Raw genomic sequence first — 23,561 nt, 5'->3', positions numbered from 1 at the left:
ATGCCATTAAGTTATTGCCCAATTAGGGATCCATCCCATAAACAGTTACCAAACTCAGACAAGATTGTGGGTGTCAAGAAGTGCATGCTGACAGTGCTTGATATAGCTGTCTCCTGAGAGGCTCTGCCAGAGTCTGAGTAAAAGAGTCATATGCTCTCATCCAACTATTGGACTGAGAATGGGATCCCAAATGGAGAAGTTAGAAAAAGGGCTAAAGGAGGTAAAGGGGTTTTCAACACCACAGGAAGAACATCGACCAGACACACCAGGGCTCCCAGATACTAAAGTACCATCCTTAGAGTGCACAAGGAAGGACCCATGGCTCCCGCTGTATATGTAGAAGAGGATGGCATTATCATGCATCAAAGTGAGGAGAGGCCCTTGACCCTGTAAGTCTCAATATCCCATTGTAGGGGAATGCTGGAGGGAGATGAGTGGGTGGGTGGGTAGAACACTCTCATAGAAGCAGGGGGAGGGGTGACGAAATAGGGGAATTCCAGAAGGGAGATCAGGAAAGGAAATAATATTTAAAATGTAAGTAAAGAAAGTATCCAATAAAAAGGGGAAAAATACAATGAAGATAATCGCAAAAGTGCAATTTCTTTGGTCTGAAAGTAGGGAAATTATAATCTTATGAGAAATTTGGCTCCTAAGAGTTTTTCATCTACTGAGTCTGAGAGCTGAATACTTTATATTTTTCATGAATGAATAACAATTAATGAGGAAAATTTAATTGCCTTGTGGTGTAAAATAAATTAGTTACAAAAGTAAAAACCCAAATTTCCATCTTAGATTCCATGAATTTCATGTGTTTCTTCAGACCATCATCCTTTACAGTAGGCTACATCTGACTCTGCTCTGAGACCCCATCTGCAGGTTAAGAGTTATCTGGAAAAAGAGAACTTTAATCCAGGAAAAAACACCTCCATCAGAATGGCCTGGGAGCAGCTGTGAGCCAGCGGTGAGCCACCAGTGAGCCAGCAGTGATCCAGGGACACAGGACTGTCCACGAGGCAGTCTGACTAGCCTGGGTGAAGAGAGATCTCTGCCAAATGTGCAAAAAAGTGCAATCCCCCGGTTCCCCCTCACCGCCCCAGCTTGCTTCAGGGAACAAGTAACCCGGCATCAGGCTATTCCCAGCCAGAAAACACAGAGAGTGCAGAATGTGCACTCAGACCATCTGCCACCAGGAACAGCAGTGAGCCAGCTGTGAGCCAGCTGTGAGCCAGCTGTGAGCCAGCTGTGAGCCAGCAGTGAGTCAGGGAAACAAGACTGGAACAGCAGTAAGCCAGCTGTGATCCAGAGGTGATCCAAGGACACATAACTGGAACAGCTGTGAGTCAGTGGTGAGCCAGAGGTGCACCAGCAGTGATCCAGCAGTGATCCAGGGACAAAAGACTGACAACAAGATGGCAAATGGAAAGAAAAACAATGTACCCCAGGGAAACCAAGACAATCTGGCAACACCAGTACCCAGCTCTCCCATCATAGCAAACAGTGGAATGTCAAACACTCCAGAAAATAAGATGCAGATCTAAAATCATACCTCAAGATGATAATAGAGATCCTTAAACAAGAATGGGTGGAAAAGCATAAAGAATTAGAAGCGTTTAAAGAGGAAACAAGAAAAACACCCAAAGAATTCAAAGACTAGAGGAAAACAGAACCAAAGAGATGAAGGAATGGAAGAAGGAATTTAAAACAGAAATGGACACAATAAAGAAAACACTAAAAGAGGCAACCCTAAAGTTAGAAAACCTAAAAAATAAATCAGTAGTCACAGATGCAAGCATTTCCAATAGACTGCAAGAGATGGAAGAGAGAATCTTGGGGGCTGAACACAACACTGAAAACATAGAAAAAACAGTCAGAGAAAATGCAAATACCAAGAAGCTCCTAACCCAAAATGTCCAGGAGATCCAGGACACAATGAGAAGACAAAACCTAAAGATAATAGGAATAGAAGAGGGCAAAGAATATCAACTAAGAGGCACAGTAAATATCTTAAACAAAATCATAGATGAAAATTTCCCTACCCTTAATAATGTGATGACCACGAGCATAAAACAAGCCTACCGAACACCAAATAGATTGGATCAGAAAGTAAATTCCTCCCGACACATAATAGTCAAAATGCCATGTGCCCAAAGTAAAGAAAAAATATTAAAAGCAGTAAGGGAAAAAGGCCATGTACATATAAAGGCAGACAAATCAGAATCACACCCGATTTCTCAACAGAGACTATGAAAGCTAGAAGATCCTGGGCAGACATCATGCAAACCCTAAGAGAGCACAGGTGCCAGCCAAAGCTGCTATACCCAGCAAAAATCTCAATCACCATAGATGGAGAGACTAAGATATTCCAAGACAAAACTAAATTTACACAATATCTGACAACAAACCCAGCACTACAACAAATTATAGGGAAAAACCAAATACAATGAGGGGAACTACATCCTAATAAAAACAAGAAAACTCTGGAGCAAGAAAACAAAAAGAAGAAAGACATACAACTACAACTCAAACTTCAAAAGCAAAAAGAGCAGAAAACAGCAACCACTATTCCTTGATATCTGTTAACATAAACGTACTCAATTCCCCAATAAAAAGACATAGGCTATCAGACTGGATACATAAACAAAATCCAGCATTTTGCTGTATACAGGAAACTCATCTCAGAGACAAAGAACGCACTATATCAGAGTAAAAGGTTGGGAAAAAAAAAAAAACTTCCAAGCAAATGGCCCCAAGAAGCAAGCTGGAGTGGCCATTCTAATGTCGAATAAAGTAGATTTTCAACCAAAAGTTATCAAAAAAGATAAGGAAAAACACTTTTTACTCATTACAGGGAAAATTTTTCAGGAGGAACTCTCAATCCTTAACATATATGCTACAAACACAAAAGCACCGATATTCATAAAATAATCTCTACAAAAGCTCCAAAAATACATTGCGCCCCACACAATAATAGTGGGAGACCTCAATACCCAACTCTCACCAACGGACAGATTAGGGAAACAAAAACTGAACTGTAAAACTAGCAGAGGTTATGAACAAACTGGAATTAATAGATATCTACAGAACATATCATCCTAAAAAAAAATACAATTTTTCTCAGCACTTAATGGCACCTTCTCAAAAACTGACCACACAATCAGTGACAAAATGAGACTCAATAGATATAAGAAGATTAAAATACTCCCATGCATCCACTCAGATCACCATGGTCTAAGGCTGGTCTTTAACAACAACAAAGACAACAAAAAGCCCACATTCACATGGAAACTAAACAACGCTCTATTAAACAATAGCAGGGTCACAGAAGAAATAAAGAAAGAAATTAAGGAATTTCTAGAATTCATTGGAAATGAAAACACAAAATACCCAAACCTATGGGATGCAATGAAAGCAGTACTAACGGAAAACTCATAGCTCTGAGTCCTTCCAAAAAGAAACTGGGGAAAGCATACATCAGCAACTTGACAGCAAGCAGAAAGATCTAGAACAAAAAAATCAGATATACCCACGAGGATTAGATGGCAAGAAATAATCAAAATTAGGGCAGAAATAGACCAAATAGAAACAAAAAGAACCATTGAAAGAATTAACAAAACCAAGAGCTGGTTTTTTGAAAAAATTAACAAGATTTATAAGCCCTTAGCCATACTAACTAGAGGGCAAAGAGAGAGTATCCAAATTAAAAAAATCAGAAAGCAAGGTGGAGAAATAACAACTAAAACTGAGGAAATTCAAGAAATCATCAGATCCTACTACAAAAGCCTATACTCAACAAAGCTGGAAAATCTGGAAAAAATGAATGAATTCCTAGACAGATACAAGATACTAAAGTTAAACCAGGACCAGGTATACGATATAATAATCCCATACACCTAAAAAAATAGAGGCAGTCATCAAAAGCCTCCCAACCAAAAAAAGGCCAGGTCCAGAAGGGTATAGTGAAGAATTTTATCAGACATTTATTGACGACATAATACCAATACTTTCCAAATTATTCCACCCAATAGAATCAGATGGAACACTACCAAACTCATTTTTTGAGGCTACAATAACCCTTTTTCCTAAACCACACAGAGACCCTACAAAGAAAGAGAACCTCAGACCTATCACATTTATGAACATTGATACAAAAATACTCAACAAAATCCTTGCAAACTGAATCAAATCAAAACGATCATTCACCATGATGAAGTGCTTCATTCATGTCATGCAGGGATGGTTTAACACACAGTAATCCATCAATGTAATCCACCATTTTAAACAAACTCAAAGAAAAAAACCACATGGTCATCTCATTACATGCTGTGAAAGCATTTGACAAAATTCAACACCCATTCATGTTAAAAGTCTTGGAAAGAACAGGAATCCAAGGTCCATAACTAAACATAATAAAAGCAATATAAAGCAAATAAACAGCAAACATCAAACTTAACAGTGGGAAACTTGAAGCAATCCCACTAAAATCAGGGATTCGACAAGGCTGCCAATTCTCCCCCTACCTATTCAACATACTACTAGAAGTTTTGGCCGGAGCAATTAGACAGCAAAAAGAAACCAAAGAATTCAAATTGGAAAGGAAGAAGTAAAAACATCACTATTTGAAGATGGCATAATAGTGTACTTAAGCGACCCCACAACTTCCACCAGAGAACTCCTACACCTGATAAACAAGTTCAGCAAAGTGGCTGCATATAAAATTAACTCACACAAATCAGTAGCATTCCAATATTCAAAGAACAAACATGTGGAGAAATTAATCGGGGAAAAGATACCCTTCACAATAGTCACAAAAACTATGAAATACCTTTGTGTGACTCTAACTAAGCAATGGAAGGACCTGTATGACAAGAATTTCAAACCTCTAAAGAAGGAAATTGAGGAAGACCTCAGAAAATGGAAAGATCTTCCATGCTCATGGATTGGAAGTATCAACAAAATAAAAATTGCCAATTTACCAAGTGCAATGTACATATTCAATGCAATCCCCATCAAAATTCCAACCCAGTTCTTCATTGAGTTGGAAAGATCAATGTGAAATTCATATGGAATAACAAAAGACCTAGAATAGCAAAATCCATCCTCAACAAGAAAACATCATCGGGAATCACTATCCCTGACCTCAAGCTATATTACTAGGTAATTGTGCAGAAAACTGCATAGTATTGGTACAGAAATAGGCACAGGGATCAATGGAATAGAATAGAAGATCCAGAAATGAGCCCTCATTTATATGGTCACCTGATTTTTGACAAAGGAGTTGTTAACTTTCAATGGAAAAAGGACAGCCTATTCAACAAATGGTGTTGGTCCCATTGGCACTCAGCATGCAGAAGAATGAAAATAGACCCTTTCTTATGTCTTTGTACAAAGCTCAAGTGCAAGTGGATCAAAGATCTTCACATTAATCCAGGTACACTGAGGGCACAAAACAGAGCCTGGCCCATCTGCCACCCGGACCGACAGGTCCTAAAGGTTTAAAAACTGGTGAGTAGGAGATGTAGGCAGCCAGGTAGCAGAGAGATCTCTGCGGAGTGTGCACAGAAAGCGCACACCCACCCTGCCCTGCCAGATCCAGGGACCAGGGACACAACATTGGAACTTCTGTTCCCACCCGGCGACTCTGAGGCAAAGAACAGGGCTTGGCCCATCTGCCATCTGGACAAGTGGAGATCCAGAAACACAGACCAGACTGATACAACGGAAAGGCAAGAACATATCACTGACAACAAAATGGCAAGAGGAAAGCGAAAGAGTATATCCCAAGGAAACCAAGACAACCTAGCTATTCCAGAACCCAGGTCTCCAATAACCGCAAACATCGGAATGCCAAACACTTTAGAAAAACAAGAGGCAGACCTAAAATCATACATCCCTTCCTTTTTAATTTGTATCCCCTTGATCTCCTTTTGCTTTCTAATTGCTCCAGCTAAGACTTCCAGTACTATGTTGAATAGTTAGGGGGAGAGTGGGCAGCCTTGTCGAGTACATGATTTTAGTGGGATTGCTTCAAGTTTCCCACCATTAAGTTTGATGTTGGCTGTTGGATTCCTGTATATTGCTTTTATTATGTATAATATGGACCTTGGATTCCTGATCTTTCCAGAACTTTTAACATGAAGGGGTGTTGAATTTTGCCAAATGCTTTCTCAGCATCTAGTGAGATGACCATATGATTTTGTTCTTTGAGTTTGTTTATATGGTGGATTACGTTGATGGATTTCCTTATATTAAACCATCCCTGCATCCCAGGGATGAAGCCTACTTGGTCATAATGCATGATCGTTTTGATGTGTTCTTGGATTCAGTTTGCAAGGATTTTGTTAAGTATTTTTGTGTCAATGTTCATAAGTGAGATTGGTCTGAAGTTCTCTTTTCTAGTAGGGTCTTTCTGTGGTTTAAGTACGAGGGTTATTGTAGTCTCAAAAAATGAGTTGGGTAGTATTCCATATGATTCTATCTTTTGGAATAGTTTGGAGAGTATTGGTGTTATATCCGCAATAAATGTCTGATAAAATCTGCACTGAACCGGTCTGGACCTGGGCTTTTTTTGGTAGGGAGGCTTTTGATGACTGATTCTATTTCTTTAAGTGTTATAGGGTTATTTAGATGGTTTACTTGGTCCTGATTTAATTTTGGGATCTTGTATCTGTCTAGGAATTCGTCTATTTCCTCCAGATTTTCCAGTTTTGTGGAGTATAAGTTTTTGTAGTAGGATCTGATGATTTCTTAAATTTCCTCAATTTCAGTTGTTATGTCTCCACTTTCCTTTCTGATTTTGTTAATTTGTATGCTCTCTCTTTGTCCTCTAGTTAGTCTGGCTAGGGGTTTATCAATCCTGTTAATTTTCTCAAAGAACCAACTCTTGGTTTTGTTGATTTTTTTCAATGGTTCTTTTTGTTTCTATTTGGTCTATTTCTGCCCTAATTTTGATTATTTCTTGTCCTCTCCTCTTCTTGGGTATATCTGCTTCCTTTTGTTCTAGGGCTTTTAGCTGTGCTCTCAGGTTGCTGATGTAAGCTCTCTCCAGTTTCTTTATAAAAGCACTTAGGGCTATTAGTTTTCCTCTCAGTACTGCTTTCATTGCATCCCATAGGTTTAGGTATGTTGTGTTTTCATTTTCGATGAATTCTAGAAAGTCCTTAATTTCTTTCTTTATTTCTTCTTTGACCCTGCTAGTGTTTAACAGAGCGTTGTTTAGTTTCCATGTGTACGTAGGCTTTTTGTTGTCTTTGTTGTTTTTAAAGAGCAGCCGTAGACCATGGTGATCTGAGAGGATGCATGGGAGTATTTCAATCTTCTTATATCGATTGAGGCTCGTTCTGTGTCCAATTATGTGGTCAATTTTTGAGAAGGTGCCATGGGATGCTAAGAAGAAGGTGTATTCTTTTAGTTTAGGATGATATGTTCTGTATATATCTGTTAATTCTAGTTGGTTCAAAGTCTCTACTAGTTTTGCAGTGTCCTTATTCAGTTTCTGTTTCCAATATCTGTCCATTGATGATTGTGGGATATTAAAGTCTCCCACTATTATTGTGTGGGGTGAAATGTATTTTTTGAGCTTTAGTAGGGTTTCTTTTATGAATGTAAGTGCTTTTTTATTTGGAGCATGTATGTCAAGAATTGAGAGTTCCTCCTGACATATTTCCCGGTAATTAGTAAAAAGTGTTCTTCCTTATCTTTTTTGATAACTTTTGGTTGGAAATTTACTTTATTCGATATTAGAATAGCCACTCCAGCTTGCTTCTAGGGGCTGTTTGCTTGGAAGTTTTTTTTCCCACCCTTTTACTCTGAGATAGTGTCTGTCTTTGTCTCTGAGATGAGTTTCCTGTATGCAGCAAAAGGCTGGATTCTATTTATGTATCCAATCTGATAGCCTAGGTCTCTTTATTGGGGAATTGAGTCCATTTATGTTAATAGATATGAAGGAATAGTTGTTTTTGTTTCCTGCCATTATTGCCTTTGTGGGTTGAGTTGTGTCTGTGTCTTTTTCTTCTTTTAGTTTTCTTGTTGTGGAGTTTTTCTGTTTTCACTAGGCTGTATTTTCCCTCATTGTATTGGGTTTTCCACCTATAATTCTTTATAGTGCTTGGTTTGTGGTCAGATATTGTGTAAATTTTGATTTGTCTTGAAATATCTTCATCTCTCTATCTATGGTTATTGACTTTTTGCTTGGTATAGCAGCTTGGGTTGGCACTTGTGCTCTCTTAGGGTGTGCATGATGTCTGTCCTGGCTCTTCTAGCTTTCATATTCTCTGTTGAGAAATCGGGTGTGATTCTTATTGGCCTGCCTTTATATGTTACCTGACCTTTTCCCCTTACTGCTTTTAGTATTCTTTCTTTGCTTTGTGCATTTGGTGTTTTGACTATTATGTGTCGGTATGTATTTCTTTTCTGTTCCAACCTATTTGGAGTTCTGAAGGCTTCTTTTATGCTCATGGTCATCTTATTCTTGAGGGTAGGGAAGTTTTCTTCTACAATTTTGTTGAAGATATTTACTGTGCCTCTTAGTTGATATTTTTCTTCCTCTTCTATTCCTATTATCCTTAGGTTCGGTCTTCTCATTGTGTCCTGGATTTCCTGGACATTTTGGGTTAGGAGCTTTTTGTTTTTTGCATCTTCTCTGGCTGTTTTGTGTATGTTTACAATGTTGTCTTCTGCCCCCGAGATTCTCTCTTCCATCTCTTTTAATCTATTGGAAGTGCTTGCTTCTGTGACTCCTGGTTTCTTTTTTAGGTGTTTTGCCTCTAGGGTTATCTCTTTTAGTGTTTTCTTTATTGTGTCAATTTCTGTTTTAAATTCCCTCATTTCTTTGGTTCTGTTTTCCTCTAGTTCTTTGAGTTCTTTGAGTGTTTTTTTTTTTCTTGTTTCCTCTTTGAAAGCATCTGAATCTTTTTGCTTTTTCTCCCTTTCTTGTTTAAGCATCTCTATCAGCATCTTGAAGTATGACTTCAGGTCTGCGTCTTCTTTTTCTGGAGTTTTTGGCATTCCAATATTTGCTGTTATGGGAGAGCTGGGTTCTGGTATTGCCAGGTTGTCTTGGTTTCCTTGGGACATACTCTTTATCTTTCCTCTCGCCATCTTGTTGTCAGTGATATGTTCTTGCCTTTCCTTTGTATCTGGTCTGTGTCCCTGGATCTCCACTGGTCCAGGTGTCAGATTGGCCAAGCCCTGTTCTGCGCCCTGAGGTCACTGCAGGGTGGAACCAGAAGTTCCAAAGTTGTGTTCCTTGTCCCTGGATCAAGCAGGGCTGGGAGTTGCGCTTACTGTGCACACTCCACGGAGATCTCTCTGCTCCCTGGCTTCCCAGATCTCCTACTCACCAGTCTTTAAAGCTTTAGCAGCTGTTGATTTGAGTGGCAGATGGGCCGCGTCCTGTTCTGCGCCCTGAAGTCGTCATCGGGTGGAAACAGAAGTTCCAAAGTTGTGTTCCTGGTCTCAGTCTTTAAGCCTTTAGGAGCTGCTGCTGGAAGGGGGGCAGGTGGGCCAGGCCCTGTTCTGTGCCCTGAAGTTGCCGCTGGTTGGAAACAGAAGTTCCAATGTTCTGTTCCTGGTCCCTGGATCAGGCAGGCCTAAGGGTATGCTTACTGTGCGCACTCCGCAGAGATCCCTCTGCTCCCTGGCTGCCTGGATCTCCTACTCACCAATCTTTAAAGCTTTAGGAGTTGCTGATCCGAGTCTATTTTGTTGTTATTATGCTGTTGGTTTTTGCCTTCTCTTTTAATTTGTCTCTTGGGAATATTTGTTACTTGTATTTTCTTGGGTATGGTTAATCTCTTATATTTAAGGTTTCCTTCTAGAATCTTCTGTAGAGATAGATTTGCAGATAGATAGGGCTTAAATTTTATCTTATTATAGAATGTTTTTCTTTATCTACTGTAATTGATAGTTTTTCTGGACATAGTCATCTGAGTTAGCATCTATCATGTTCTTAAGTTTATATAACATCTGTTCAGACCCTTTTAGCTTTTAGAGTCTCCACTGGAAAGTTGGGTGTTATTTTAGCAAGGTGGCTTTTATATGTTACTTAGTCTTTTTCCCTTGAACAGCTTATATCTTCCCTGTTCAATTTTTTTCTGAGTCTTGGGGACAGACTGAACAGTCCTTGCTTAGAATTTTTCTCTTTTTCACCCACGGACTCATATAATTTAGATAATCAAACCAAATGTGAGTAACTAGTGGCACCCTAGATACCAATATGTTTTGGGACCTTCACAAATATTACAGTCAACTAGGGGAAAATTGGTGGAGGTTCACCGTTCCCTATTTCTCTTTACTCCACTTTAATCCCTGTTGGGGTTTTGGTATTGTTTTTGGTTTTTTTTTTTTTTTTTTTTTTTTTTTGACACTCACACTGTGTCTAAAAGTGTTTTCTTTAAGCTAAAGTTGATAGATTTGTAAGTTTATTGCAAAGTGAGAGCTAGGAGCCAGATCTAGAAGGAGGGGGAGAAAGCACAGAAGTAGGCCAACCATAGCATGCATACCCACAGTATCCCCTTTGCTTGATTTTATGTTTCTCTGTTCCCCACTTTAGCATCCTCTCCTAAGACATATACAATTTGTTTTTGCTGGCTTCTTCCATCCTCAAAATATGATTGCAAATTCTGGAGCCTGATTTTACAGCTACCTCTATACTATACTCAACCTCCTTTCTAACTATTTGTTTCTAATCTCTCTGGAGTTTGGCCTTCTATTGCTTCCATGTGGGTATGTATAGTTGCCCAGAGTTGGGAGACTTTGGAGCTTTGGGAGCATCAGAGATAATGAAACACATTAAGACACATAAAAGGACAGTTTTAATGATAGAAATAGATTATATAGATAGACTCTTCTTGCATTAAAAAATGGGAAAATTGCCTTTTGGTTGCAGCAACCATCTTTCAGTTAATTCACCAACATGACACTTAACAAAATTCTTAAGAAAATGGTTGCATCTAGAGAATATCATCCTGAGTGAGATAACCCAGTCACAAAAGAACAGACATAATATGTAGTCACTGATAATGGGATACTAACCCCAGGAAGCTCTGAACACCCCAGAAACAACTCACAGACTACGTGAAGTTCAAGAAAAAAAAATTTCACCAACATGACGAGCACAAAGGGAAAGAGAAGAAGCACTCACTACATGTTCTTTAGGTCGTTTAGGAAACATGGAGTTGTTCTTTTGGCTACATACATGGGCATCTACAAGAAGGATAATATTGTAGACATCGAGGGAATGAACACTGTTCAAATGGAATGTCCCATAAGTGTTACCAAGAAAAAACCAGAAGAGTCTACAATGTCATGCAACATGCTGTGGGCATCATTGTAAATAAACAAGTTAAGGGCAATATTCTGGCTTTATGACCTTTAAATTTTTTAAATGCAAGTGAGGCAACAACTACTATATAAGAAGCTCCTGAAAAATAATGGATTAAGGAAGAAAATACCAAATTAGATCAATCTGTGTACTTTAAAGCTATTTTACCCTCAGAATGAAAGTCAGGAAATGTATAACATTGGGGGAAAGGTTTTGTCTATATTTCCCCAGGTGATGAAGGACTATGGGTTCTATCAAAACTGATAAAAATACAATCTTAATAATAGAAATTTCCAATGATAGACAACTCAAGGAAGGAATACTGAAAGACAGAAATGCAGGTGACACATAAACTGATTACAGTAAACCCAAACTCTCCCAACTGAGCATGGAGATAGCTCAACAAACTGTGTGAAAACAGGTTGTTAATCAGATTGTCAGACTGGAAAACCCTGATGCTGAACCAGACATTTGCTGAATAAAAAATGATCTGGATTGCAGTTATAAAGGATCATCTCATCAACTGATCTTCATAAAGATATTCAGAATATTAAGTTAGTGGGATTGATAATTGTTTAAACTGCACATAATTTTTAGATTAAATATAAAGGGGCATGATGTAGAGGAATTTTAATCATCAAAATGGCTCTTTGGCAAGGGATCAAATGGGAAAAATTTTTAGATCTATACGACCTATGTGAAATGCAGACATGCCTTGGATTATAGTGTCTCTTGCTGGAATACAAACATCCCGAGTAAACATTTTTAAATCCTAAGAATGAAGGTAAGATCGTTTTATAAAAGGAAGCAGTCATATTTGAAAGTGATATCTAAGTCTAATCAAGGGGCAGACAAAGTGACCAATCAGAGGAAATTATTACAGAATGAATCCAAGATAGGATCCAGCAAACTCTCATGAGAACAGACAGGAAGGAGAGGCTACTTAAGAGCAGCAAGAGACAGGGGTGAAGGTAGGGAGAGATGGGTGACAGAGTATGTGAGGAGGGCAGTGGAAGTTGATATAGAATCCTCAGGATGTAAGATGCATAAATAAGTTAATTAATGGGGAAAAACAGAGAAAGAGAAGGGCAGTGGTAGTGTGATAAGGTGTGTGTTTGTGTGTGTGTGTGTGTGTGTGTGTGTGTGTAAAGAGTTTTAGCAGGACAGTTTCACAGACAGGTGGAAGAGAAAAGAAGCTAGTTAAACACAGGTGAAGACGAAAATGAACCAGAAAATGAGAAGACAATATTATAACATATGGTTAAAATTAATAAGGGGTCAAGCAGAGCAATTCAGTCAGAAATCGAGAGAATGTGTATGGAATCAGGCAGCTTGAAGCTCTCAGGCCTAGGCCTAGGGATAGTTAGAAAAAAGAAGAAAAGCCCAAGCAATATATTCACATAGTTTGTTTATTGCTTTCATCTTATCTCATCATGTGAGGAAATAAAAGTATCTTTTACATTTTTTTATTTCATCTTATATACTAAGCTAAGAGTCAGTCATAAAGGGAAGCCATAGTGAGAACTTAGAGCTTAAACTCACAGAAGCAGGGTGCTTATTGGCTTTCTTCTAGGCTCATATTTAAATATATTTCTTATAAAACACAGACTCATTTGCCAAGAATGGTACCAGCCATGTGATCTTGGTTCTCCTTTATAAATTAAAATCAAGAAAATTCACCTAAAATGTGCCCTTGGGCCAGTATGATTGAAACAACTTCTCAACTAAGGTTCCTTCTTCCCAGGTGTTTCTTGTTTGCTTAAAATTTATAAAGACTAACTAGCACAAATTTCTCAAGAGTAAATACAATTTAGGACAGAAAATATGTCTTGACTAATAAAATCTGTACTAAAGTTATTTAAATATCTTTTCTGATCACCATGGCATAGCAATAGGAATCAATAGTAAGAGAGTCTTTCTAATATTCACTAACACATGGAATTTAAGCTGCATAGTCCTCCAACTACCCATTGGTAAATGAGAAATTACAATGAAAATTACAATGGATGAGAGTAATTAATGTGCATTAGCACATGTGAAAAATAGTTTAAATAAATTTAATCATAAAAACAATTCTTCTTACTCAAAATAACACCAATAAAGAGGAAAGTATAGTATAGCAAAACCTTAGGGGTTCACCGAAAACAGTTCTAAGAGGGAAGTTGATTATCCCAAATGTCATCAAGGGAATGCAGATGCTGCATCAGCACTTAAGAGTGTATACTGCTTTCACAAAGGACCTGAGTTTTGTTCACATTGTTCTCAGTGCACACATTGGACAATTCCAGTCCTATAGAGACCAATAACTCTTCTGGCATCTGTGTACATGTGCACATAGACACACAAATGAATTAAAAAATACATTACATATTTTGAATGGATACATAAGAAACTAAAGAAGCTATCAAAAAGATGCTGTTAATTTAAATTACTCATAGATGACCAGAGGGATCAAGAATGGTACCAGAATAGAACCCCTGGTCTATTCTGCTTTATGAATACTGAATACATCACAGTGTTTCAACTCCAAATCTTTGTAGTAATATTAAATCAGAAGTGAAAATGGTTTAATTTTATTTGAAATGTGTTTATCTATTAGGATCTTAGTCTGTATCTTCTCTCTTTGATTTTAGTTAATAGTGTTGGTTGTGGAACAATATCTGGAATCTTGGAATTAGAAGCACTAAGTATTAGGTAAACTCTTGTAGATGTAAGTAAAAATACCAGCACATTAGCAATCTCACTATAAAATTGATAGTGCTATGAAAATGATTCAACAAATTTTGATAATCAAACTTACTTTTTAATGTTATTAATGGATTATTTAATTTAATATTTTAATGTTAATGAAATAAAAATAAAGATAATTTGTGTGACTTTTAGATTAAATTTGTATGGCTTTAAGAGCCACATTTTCTTCTTAATTTGCTCAACTTACATACCTATAAGGTTTTTACGTCTCTTTTACTTATCCTAACTATAGAAATAGAAAAGAGCATGGATTTTATATAATGTAAACACTTGAAATTTTTATAAACTAACTAGAGAAGGCTGAATCTGAGAACCTCAGAATTCATAAACCCTTTATAGTTACTATTGAGTACGTAGTTTATAAAAATGAAAAATATTTATAGGAAATAATGGTGAAGTAGATTGCCTTTGTTACACCAATTTGTTTTCTCAGATATTGAGAAATACTGGGCCTACAAAAGATATTCATTTTTTAAAAAATAAAAATTATATAGAAGTTGAGAAATAAAAAATTATGGAAGAGTGATAATCTTCATCAGTGAATTGATCATAGTGCAAACACAAAAGCAAGAAGAAGAGTCCATTAAAAGTCATAAGGAAAGGTAACTCAGAATCTCACAGTCCTACATCTACATCTACAGACACTGGAATATTCAAAGGGACTTCACTCCTCTCTCTCTCTCTCTCTCTCTCTCTCTCTCTCTCTCTCTCTCTCTCTCTCTCTCTCCAACTAGATTAGGCTCAAATTTTATGTCTAGTTTTGGCTAGAATAAAGAGGATTTCTAATATCACATGATAAAAATCACCTAATATTCTGAATATAAAAATCAAAGCTCAGAGTTCATCATTTAATTAAAATACTTAGATAGAAAAAAACTGAATTTGTAGTGAAAATCTGACTTAGCAAAATACCAAATGTAAAAGTTAACAAAACTCCACTAATAGACCCACTGGAGCAGACCAGTGAGGTAAAACTCAGGTGTCTATTTTAGACTAGGACATTACCAAGAAACATTGGTTCAATGATATAGGAGGCCACATTTAACTGGGTCCACAAAAACACACCATGTCAGAATGCTTCAAAGACTTCTAGCTATCTGTGAATATACTTTTATCGTTATATGACAGAGAGAAACTTGTAGACATACTTAATCGAATATGAATCAGAATTATTAATAAAAGAGTGACCATTAAGTAAGTAAAAAAATGAATTGCAAGAGTCTTGACAACAGCAAATGTTTACAGTTTATTAGAAAATTGGATTGTCAGGTCTAGATGGAATATCTCTGGTTATTATAGTTAGGGGAGTAGTTTCCTAGCTTGTAGCACTCCATATGTGCTGTTAAGTAGTTTTGGAGCATCTGTCTCACTGTGACCCTGGGTAATGCATCTGAATCAGCACCTTCATTTTTGTGAGGACAGACAGAACTACACCTCTACCTGAAAAGAATTTTCTTTCCAGTGCTGTTATCTTTTCTCACCAGCCTCTTCAATGCTCCCTTTACATCTTTGTTTCTTAAAGTGTAAATGAGGGGGTTTAGAGTAGGAATAACCACGGTATACAAAAGGGTGATAAACTTCCCCTGACTGTGTGCATAGGAGCTGTTGGGCTGGATATAGATAGCTGTGATTGTGCCATAAAATAGTACTACTACCAGCAGGTGGGATCCACACGTTCCAAGAGCTTTACCCCAGGTTAGACCTGACTTTAACCTCATCAGTGCTTGGGCAATGTACCCATATGATACCAAGATGAGTGTCAGGGGGAAGAGGAGCAGCACCAAAGAAGCCATGAACAGCTGCACTTCATTGGCATGAATGTCTACACATGCTAACTTGATCATGGCAGGAACTTCACAGATGAAGTGATAAATCTTGTGGTTCCCACAGCGAGGCAGGCGGAGGGTGATGGTGCCCTGAATCAGTGTATTGCCCACCCCACTCAGCCATGCTATTCCTGCAAGAGACTGGCAGAGGCGTGGGTGCATAACTGTTGCATAGTGAAGTGGTCGGCAAACAGCAGCATAGCGATCAAATGCCATAACTGCGAGAAGGACACATTCAGTGGACCCCAGAGCCAGAGACACATAAAGCTGAATAGCGCAGCCTGTGGCGGTAATTGTCTTGGCTGGACCATGGAGGTTCCACAGCAGCTGAGGAACAATGCTGGTGGAAAAGCAAATGTCAACGAAAGAGAGGTTGGTAAGGAAATAGTACATGGGCGTTTGGAGAGCAGAATCCAAACAGGAAACGAGGATGATCGCTGTGTTGCCTACCAGTGTCAGGAGGTAGGAGATCAGCACCACCACAAACAGTATCTTTTCAAGTTGTGGCTGATCAGAGAAGCCAACCAGGACGAAATCACCACCAGAGGTCTTGTTAATTGTCATCACTCTACTCACAAAAAGGAGGGTGACAGGTGAAGAAATATATGTTAGATAAAGAGGAATGTAATGGGATCAGAAATTCCCTTGAGAAATGTGGACCCTAAAGGTAGAAGGTGGTAGATGTTCTATACAGGAGAGAGAGAGAGAGAGAGAGAGAGAGAGAGAGAGAGAGAGAGAGAGAGAGAGAGAGAGAGAGAGAGAGAGAGAGAGAGAAACAGAGACAGAGACAGAGAGGAGGAAAAGGAGGAAGAGGAGAAAGAGGAGGAAGAGTAGAATGAGAAGAAGGAAGAGGAGGAAAGAAGTTGTAGGAAAGGAGGAGGAGGAGAGGGAAGAGAGAGAAAGGGAAAGAAAGACAGAGAGAGAGACTTCCTGGAGGAAACTAAGAGAATATAGAATGTACTGAGAACCATTTAAGGTACAGAGCTACACATAGAACTACATCCAGGAAAGAAGAATGTGAGAAAGTCTCTTACCTAGGGAAGAGCACACAAATTGGTTAATAAATTCCAAATGGTCAGTCCTAAAAATACATAGGAGTAACATTATACAGACTGAGCAGGATACTCTCTCTCTCTCTCTCTCTCTCTCTCTCTCTCTCTCTCTCTCTCTCTCTCTCTCTCTCTCAAGTTTATGTATACATGTAACAATGAATGAATAAAATCCATAAATTGTAAAGAGAGCAAGAGGAGTGAGTTTATTGGAGGATATCAAGGAATCGAAGGGAATGGGGAAATATGTAGTTATATTACATTCTCAAAAAGAAAAAAATGTTTTAGAATGTTTCAGACCTACAAAATGATCACATAAAAATACTCAATAATTAATGATTGCTCGGTTCTGCCACCTTGCTTCAATTGTTCTTTCAGGAAATTTATCCTTTTTTTCCCTCAACACCCCTTGTAAGACTATCAGCCATAGGTAGAAAAAGACACTTCAAATATGTAAATAAATTCTTGGTAAGTATCCAACTGTGTCATTAGGAAAACTAACAAAGATGCTTATTCAGAGAAAAAAATGGGACAGGATACTCTATTTCTCTACTTTAAATGTATATTTATAAGCACCATGTTAAGAAAGAAAGTATATGACCATAATGACTTAAATGGTTGATATCATGAATGGATTTGCTTTTATCAGAAGTTTTATTATAATATAGAAACAGGCAGTTTGGAGTCAATACAGAATATTCTCATTAGTTCTGAATAATTTTAGAGCATTGTAAAATTATTTTAGAGTTGTGCATTTTTATAATACGGTACCTATGACTGAAGTTTTCATTTTTAATAGCTCTCCCTATGAACTTGTGCTTTATAAAATATTTTCCTTATTATTTTAGCTTTATAACCCTAATGAATTTCTTACTTTACTTAGTTCCTTTAAATGTGTGTGTATATACATTGTACATAATATTGTTCTACATGATGCCATTTCCCATTAATTTTCTATTTTATTTGTGTTTTATTAAAGACTTTCTATGACTATTCCAGATAGAACACCTTATAGGTGATCACTTATCTTTTGGCTATAACACTTTATTTCTTGACCTCTTATGGCCATAAAAATAATATATAAGTAGAACATTCATTAATGTAAAGTCTTTTCTAAAAAATAATCAGCTTCACACACTATCAATTAATTCAAGGTTCTGTGCAATTTTTATCCTCTTTTCTATTTTTGGAATGATATTCCACTATGTTACTTCTTACCAAATAAAGTTTTAACTTCTTTATTCATCCTGTGCCTCTTCCTAACATTATTTCAGTTATACCTACCAAATTCTGTCCACATGTCAGTACCTATTTCCAGATGGAGATCGCCCGTGTAGCACTGTCAGTCACTGAACATCCCTCCTGAAACCCTCAGTTGCTTTGTAACCAGGTAAATTTACATACAAGCCCATTTCACAGAGCAGACCACATGTCTTAAAAGTGAAGGGAAATGTCTAATGAGTATAAATATTATTTTAATACTTTTATTATTGTCTAAAATGATTATTTTAAAACAACAGGATAGACAAAAATATACTTTTAATAAGTGTTATCTTTACTGTTTTATTAAACTCTTACCCTTTCTATTTTTCTCTATTAACTAGCCTATGTTGCTTAAAGAATTTATTAAATATATGGTGTGAAAACATAGTGTTCCTTATTACCTAATTCAAAGCTAATATTTATATATTAATATATTCATATTTATTAAAAAATAAACTTAGCAATCTGAAAACTTCAATTAAATTTTTAGAAATTAAAGAATGTGGCTAACACTGTTAGACTAACAACACAAATTTCTCTCCAACAGAATCCATGTATGAAAATCTATTCCTGAACAATGATTTGCATGTCATACATTCACCATATTTAGGTTAGAAGACATGAACTTATTCATTCATACATGTTTATTTTAAAAGATATGTGTTTGTTTCCTATCTTTGTGCTCACCACATTATTCAGTAAGTGTATTTGAGTGTCCTTAGAAATTGTGTAAACCATATTTAATATTATAATAATGTAAAATAAAAATTTCCAAATATGTTAGAGTTTTTGTTAGGGTAGCTACTAGTATATATCATATTTTCAAGATTTTCTTCTGATATAGTCATCATATCCAAATGTATTTATTTAACTCAACCTTGTTGAGAAACTAAAGGGCATGAACACCTCAATTTACTCACATTTTAAATGTATTTAATATGAATTTGATGTTTTCATTCTTTATATTTTTCTAAAACACAATAATTCAATGTCAAGGAAACCTAAATAGTTACCCTACATATACATAAGCAAAAGAGCCATAGACCATAGGCTACCTCCTCAGTAGCCCAACACTATTGTTGTATCAGAAAGAACTTAACATTTTTGTTCTTCAGAAAACTATAAAATTGGAAAGAATTTAAGAAATCTAAGTCATAAAGAAACCTTTCTAAATATAAAAGTGCTCTTTTTTGTTTATATATCTTCTTTTTTGTTGCTGAATGTGTTTTTCAAATTAAAGATAACTGCAAAATATGAATTATTTCAAATCCAATTTTATAGTGAAATTTAATTTACTGTATTATTCAGAAATACTTTAAATGCTTGGCATAATAAAAGGCATGTGTATTATTAGCTAAAGCATTTAAAGAAAGCTAACTTGACAGCTGATGAAAATAATATTGATTTTTAGCTAAAGAGTTTATAGTACAGAGAGATGAGTAAAAGAAAAATGTATGGTTATTATATTCTCACCTCTGAAATTTTTGTCCCTTCATTCTTTAGTTACTTTCATAAAGCCGCCCTGCCCAATCCAGGCTGAGAAGATGATGCATTCCAGATATTAGAGTCTGAAAATAAATCTTAGAATTCAAGGCAAAATATCACATTATGCTTTGTCCAGAGCCCTGAAAGATTGAAATATGTCACTACAGTAGGAAATGACATCAGCCTACACTGGGACCTGGGGATTACTATATTCCTAATAGGGCAATTATCACCAGGAATGAGAATGACCAAGAGCAAAATCTCCTGGGAACCTGCATTTTAATCACAGCTTCTGCACAAGTAGAGCTTTAATACAAGGTAATTCCAGGCTGTCAAGTCACATTCTGGACTAGGATGTGAAGAAAATGAAAATAAATTACTTACCCTGAGCAAGTCAAGATTAAAGACCTGATTATTGTGGAGTAATTGCCTTTATTGACATAATTTATAGTCTGTATATAATCAGAACATAACTTATAGGTCACCATAGCCTGAATATAGGTGAATATATGATATATATCAACCCTTGTTATGGGGGTGAATTTTCTTATGTAGAGTCTGTAGGAAGAAATAAGAGTAGCTATTCTGAAAGTATTATCCACATTCTCCTATTTTTGTAAAAGGTTCTTCAGTCAATAAACTGGTGAGGCCTCACATAAAAAGTTTTTAAGGTTTCCACCCAGCGACTCTGGGGTGCAGAACAGGGCTCGGCCCATGTGCCACCCGGACCAGCAGTTACTAAAGTTTCAAAGACTGATGAGTAGGAGATCTGGGCAGCCAGGGAGAAGAGAGATCTATTCGGAGTGCTCACAGAAAGTGCACCCCCGCCCTGCTCAATCCAAAGACCAAGGACACAGCATTGGAAACTCTGCTTCCACCCTGCAACTCTGAGGCGCAGAACAGGGCTCGGCCCATGTGCCACCTGGACCAGAAGTTCCTAAAGTTTTAAAGACTGGTGAGTAGAAGATCTGGGCAGCCAGGGAGCAGAGAGATCTCTGCAAAGTGTGCACGGAAAGCGCGCCCCCACCCAGCCCGATCCAGGGACCAGGAACACAACATTGGAATTTTTGTTTCCACCCAGCGACTATGGGGCACAGAACAGGGCTCAGCCCATCTGCCACCAGGACCAGTGGAGATCCAGAGACACAGACCAGATACAAGGGAAAGGCAAGAACATATCACTGACAACAAGATGGCAAGAGGAAAGCAAAAGAGTATATCCCAAGGAAACCAAGACAACCTGGCAACACCAGAACCCAGCTCTCCCATAACAGCAAACATTGGAATGCCAAACACTCCAGAAAAAGAAGACACAGACCTGAAATCATACCTCAAGACGGTGATAGAGAAACTTAAAGAAGAACAGGAGGAAAAGCAAAAAGAATCAAAAGCTTTTAAAGACGAAACAAGAAAAACACTCAAAGAACTCAAAGAACTAGAGGAAAACAGAACCAAAGAGATGAAGGAATGGAAGAGGGAATTTAAAACAGAAAGTGACACAATAAAGAAAACACTAAACCCTAGAGGTAGAACACCTAAAAAAGAAATCAGGAGTCACAAAAGAAAGCATTTCCAATAGATTACAAGAGATGGAAGAGAGAATCTCAGGGGCAGTAGACAACATTGTAAACATAGAGAAAACAGCCAGAGAAGATGCAAAAAACAAAAAGCTCCTAATCCAAAATGTCCAGGAAATCCAGGACACAATGAGAAGACCGAACCTAAGGATAATAGAAATATAAGAGGGAGAAGAGTATCAACTAAGAGGCACAGTAAATATCTTCAACAAAATTGTAGAAGAACTTCCCTACCCTCAAGAATGAGATGACCACGAGCATAAAAGAAGCCTTCAGAACTCCAAATAGGTTGGACCAGAATAGAAATGCCTCCCGACACATATTAGTCAAAACACCAAGTGCCCAAAGCAAAGAAAGAATACTAAAAGCAATAAGGGAAAAAGGTCAGGTAACATATAAAGGCAGACCAATCAGAATCACACCCGATTTCTCAACAGAGACTATGAAAGCTAGAAGAACCTGGACAGACAGCATGCACAACCTAAAAGAGCACAAGAGCCAGCACAAGCTGCTATACCTAGCAAAACTATCAATCACCATAGATGGAGAAATTAAGATATTTCAAGACAAATCTAAATTTACACAATCTCTAAACACAAACCCAGCACTACAATGAATTATAGGTTGAAAACCCAATACAATGACAGAAAATACATCCTAGTAAAAACAAGAAAACTCCTAAACCAGAAAACCAAAAGAAGAAAAAGACACAGACACAACTAAACCCACAAAGCAATAATAGCAGGAAACAAAAACAACTATTCCTTGATATCTGTTAACATAAATGGACTCAACTCCTCAATATAGAGACATAGGCTATAAGACTGGATACATAAACAAAATCTAGCCTTTTGCTGCATACAGGAAACTAATCTCAAAGTTCACTGGAACTTCTTTCAAACTCACAAAAGAAAGCACATAGTGTAGAGTTGCTTGAGACTACTTTCTTTCAATTCACTTACCTAAATTTATTTTGGGGTAATATTTTTTAATAACTTATATGAACAAGTTATTATAATAAATGCCTAAAGACATCATTACAAATGCATTTAGAAATAGATGGGGCAAACGCATGTTAACATCAGTCATAAATCACAGCTAATAAACATTTAAGCAGCATGAGTCTAATGAAGAACATGGACATGAACACAGATAATTCTCTTATAATCATTTAATGTCACATCTAAAATTAAACTGAAAATAAGCACATGCATCAAGAAGAGATATATAGGAGGTGACAATTTTTCAATAAAATACTCTCATGTTGAGAGATTTAATGGATTTACCTATCTTTATGTCTCCAGACCAGAGTTAAAACATTATTAGATCAGTGTTAGATAGTGTCCAATTTAGTAGTAAGGCTTTAATGCAAAAATGCTTTTTAGTAAGCTATTAGACACTGGAAAATTTTGACTCATTACATCATAGCTATGAGATATGCTCCAGGTTTCCTAGGTTCCTTGATTGAAAAACTATATTGGCTAGTTTTATGTCAGTTTCACAAAAACTATAGTTATTGAGAAGAGGTATCCTGTGCTAAGAAAATGGATCTACCAGATTAACTGTGGACAAACTTGTTGTTTATTGGTTTGATTAATTGATGTGGGAGGACACATCATTTTATGGCTGGTGTCATCTCTTGACTGGTGGTCTTGGGTGCAGACTGATCAAGCTATAATTGAGTAAGACAGTAAGCAGCAGTCCTCTACGGCCCCCTGAATCAATTTACTTCTAGATTCTTGCTTTGAGCTCCTTTCCTGCCTTCCCTGGGTAATGTACTGACTGAAAATTGTTAGATTAAATAAACCTTCTTTTCCCCAAGTTGCTGATGATCACAGTGTTTGATTTTAGCACTAGGAACCTAACTAAGACAAACAATATAAGCCATACAACAAACTGGATAGCTATTGTGTCAAAACCAGATGCTGCAAACACTAAGGCCTTGAGGAATGAAAAAATTACATCTGTTTACAGCTGAAATACATTATCAGCTCCATAAGGGACTCTCTCAGCCTTAGCTTCCTCAAACAATTTGAGCCAGACCTTCACACCACAATGCTTGAGGAACTTCAGATCCTACTCATTCTTAGATATTCTCAACTCAAGTGGGGAGTATCACTCAGTCAGCCTAAGAGAAGTTTCATGATTTATTTAAAATGAGTTATTCCTATGCAAGGTCCATCTCAGAATCTTCTCTAAGGAGTGCATTTGTGTGTTTGTGAAAACTTGTGAAAGTTATATGTTCACTTAAATTTAACTCTGGGAACTTTCAAATTTACTTCTTGATTCT

The 23,561-nt window shown here is 37.1% G+C and overlaps 1 protein-coding gene across 1 annotated transcript; it reads right to left on the bottom strand.

Moving 5' to 3' along the window:
• Positions 1-15,507: 15,507 nt before the first annotated feature.
• Positions 15,508-16,461, bottom strand: LOC308436921 (olfactory receptor 2G3-like; the record flags this gene model as incomplete). Its single annotated transcript, XM_080937931.1, has 1 exon — positions 15,508-16,461. The coding sequence occupies one exon, from the start codon at positions 16,459-16,461 to the stop codon at positions 15,508-15,510; it is 954 nt and encodes a 317-aa protein (XP_080794057.1).
• Positions 16,462-23,561: the final 7,100 nt, after the last annotated feature.

The sequence above is a fragment of the Micromys minutus genome (genome assembly GCF_963924665.1).
Source record: "Micromys minutus genome assembly, chromosome: 25".
In the NCBI taxonomy this organism is placed as follows: Eukaryota; Metazoa; Chordata; class Mammalia; order Rodentia; family Muridae; genus Micromys; species Micromys minutus.
The sequence above is the reverse complement of the archived record's forward strand: the minus strand, read 5'-3'. Positions and strand labels throughout refer to the sequence as shown.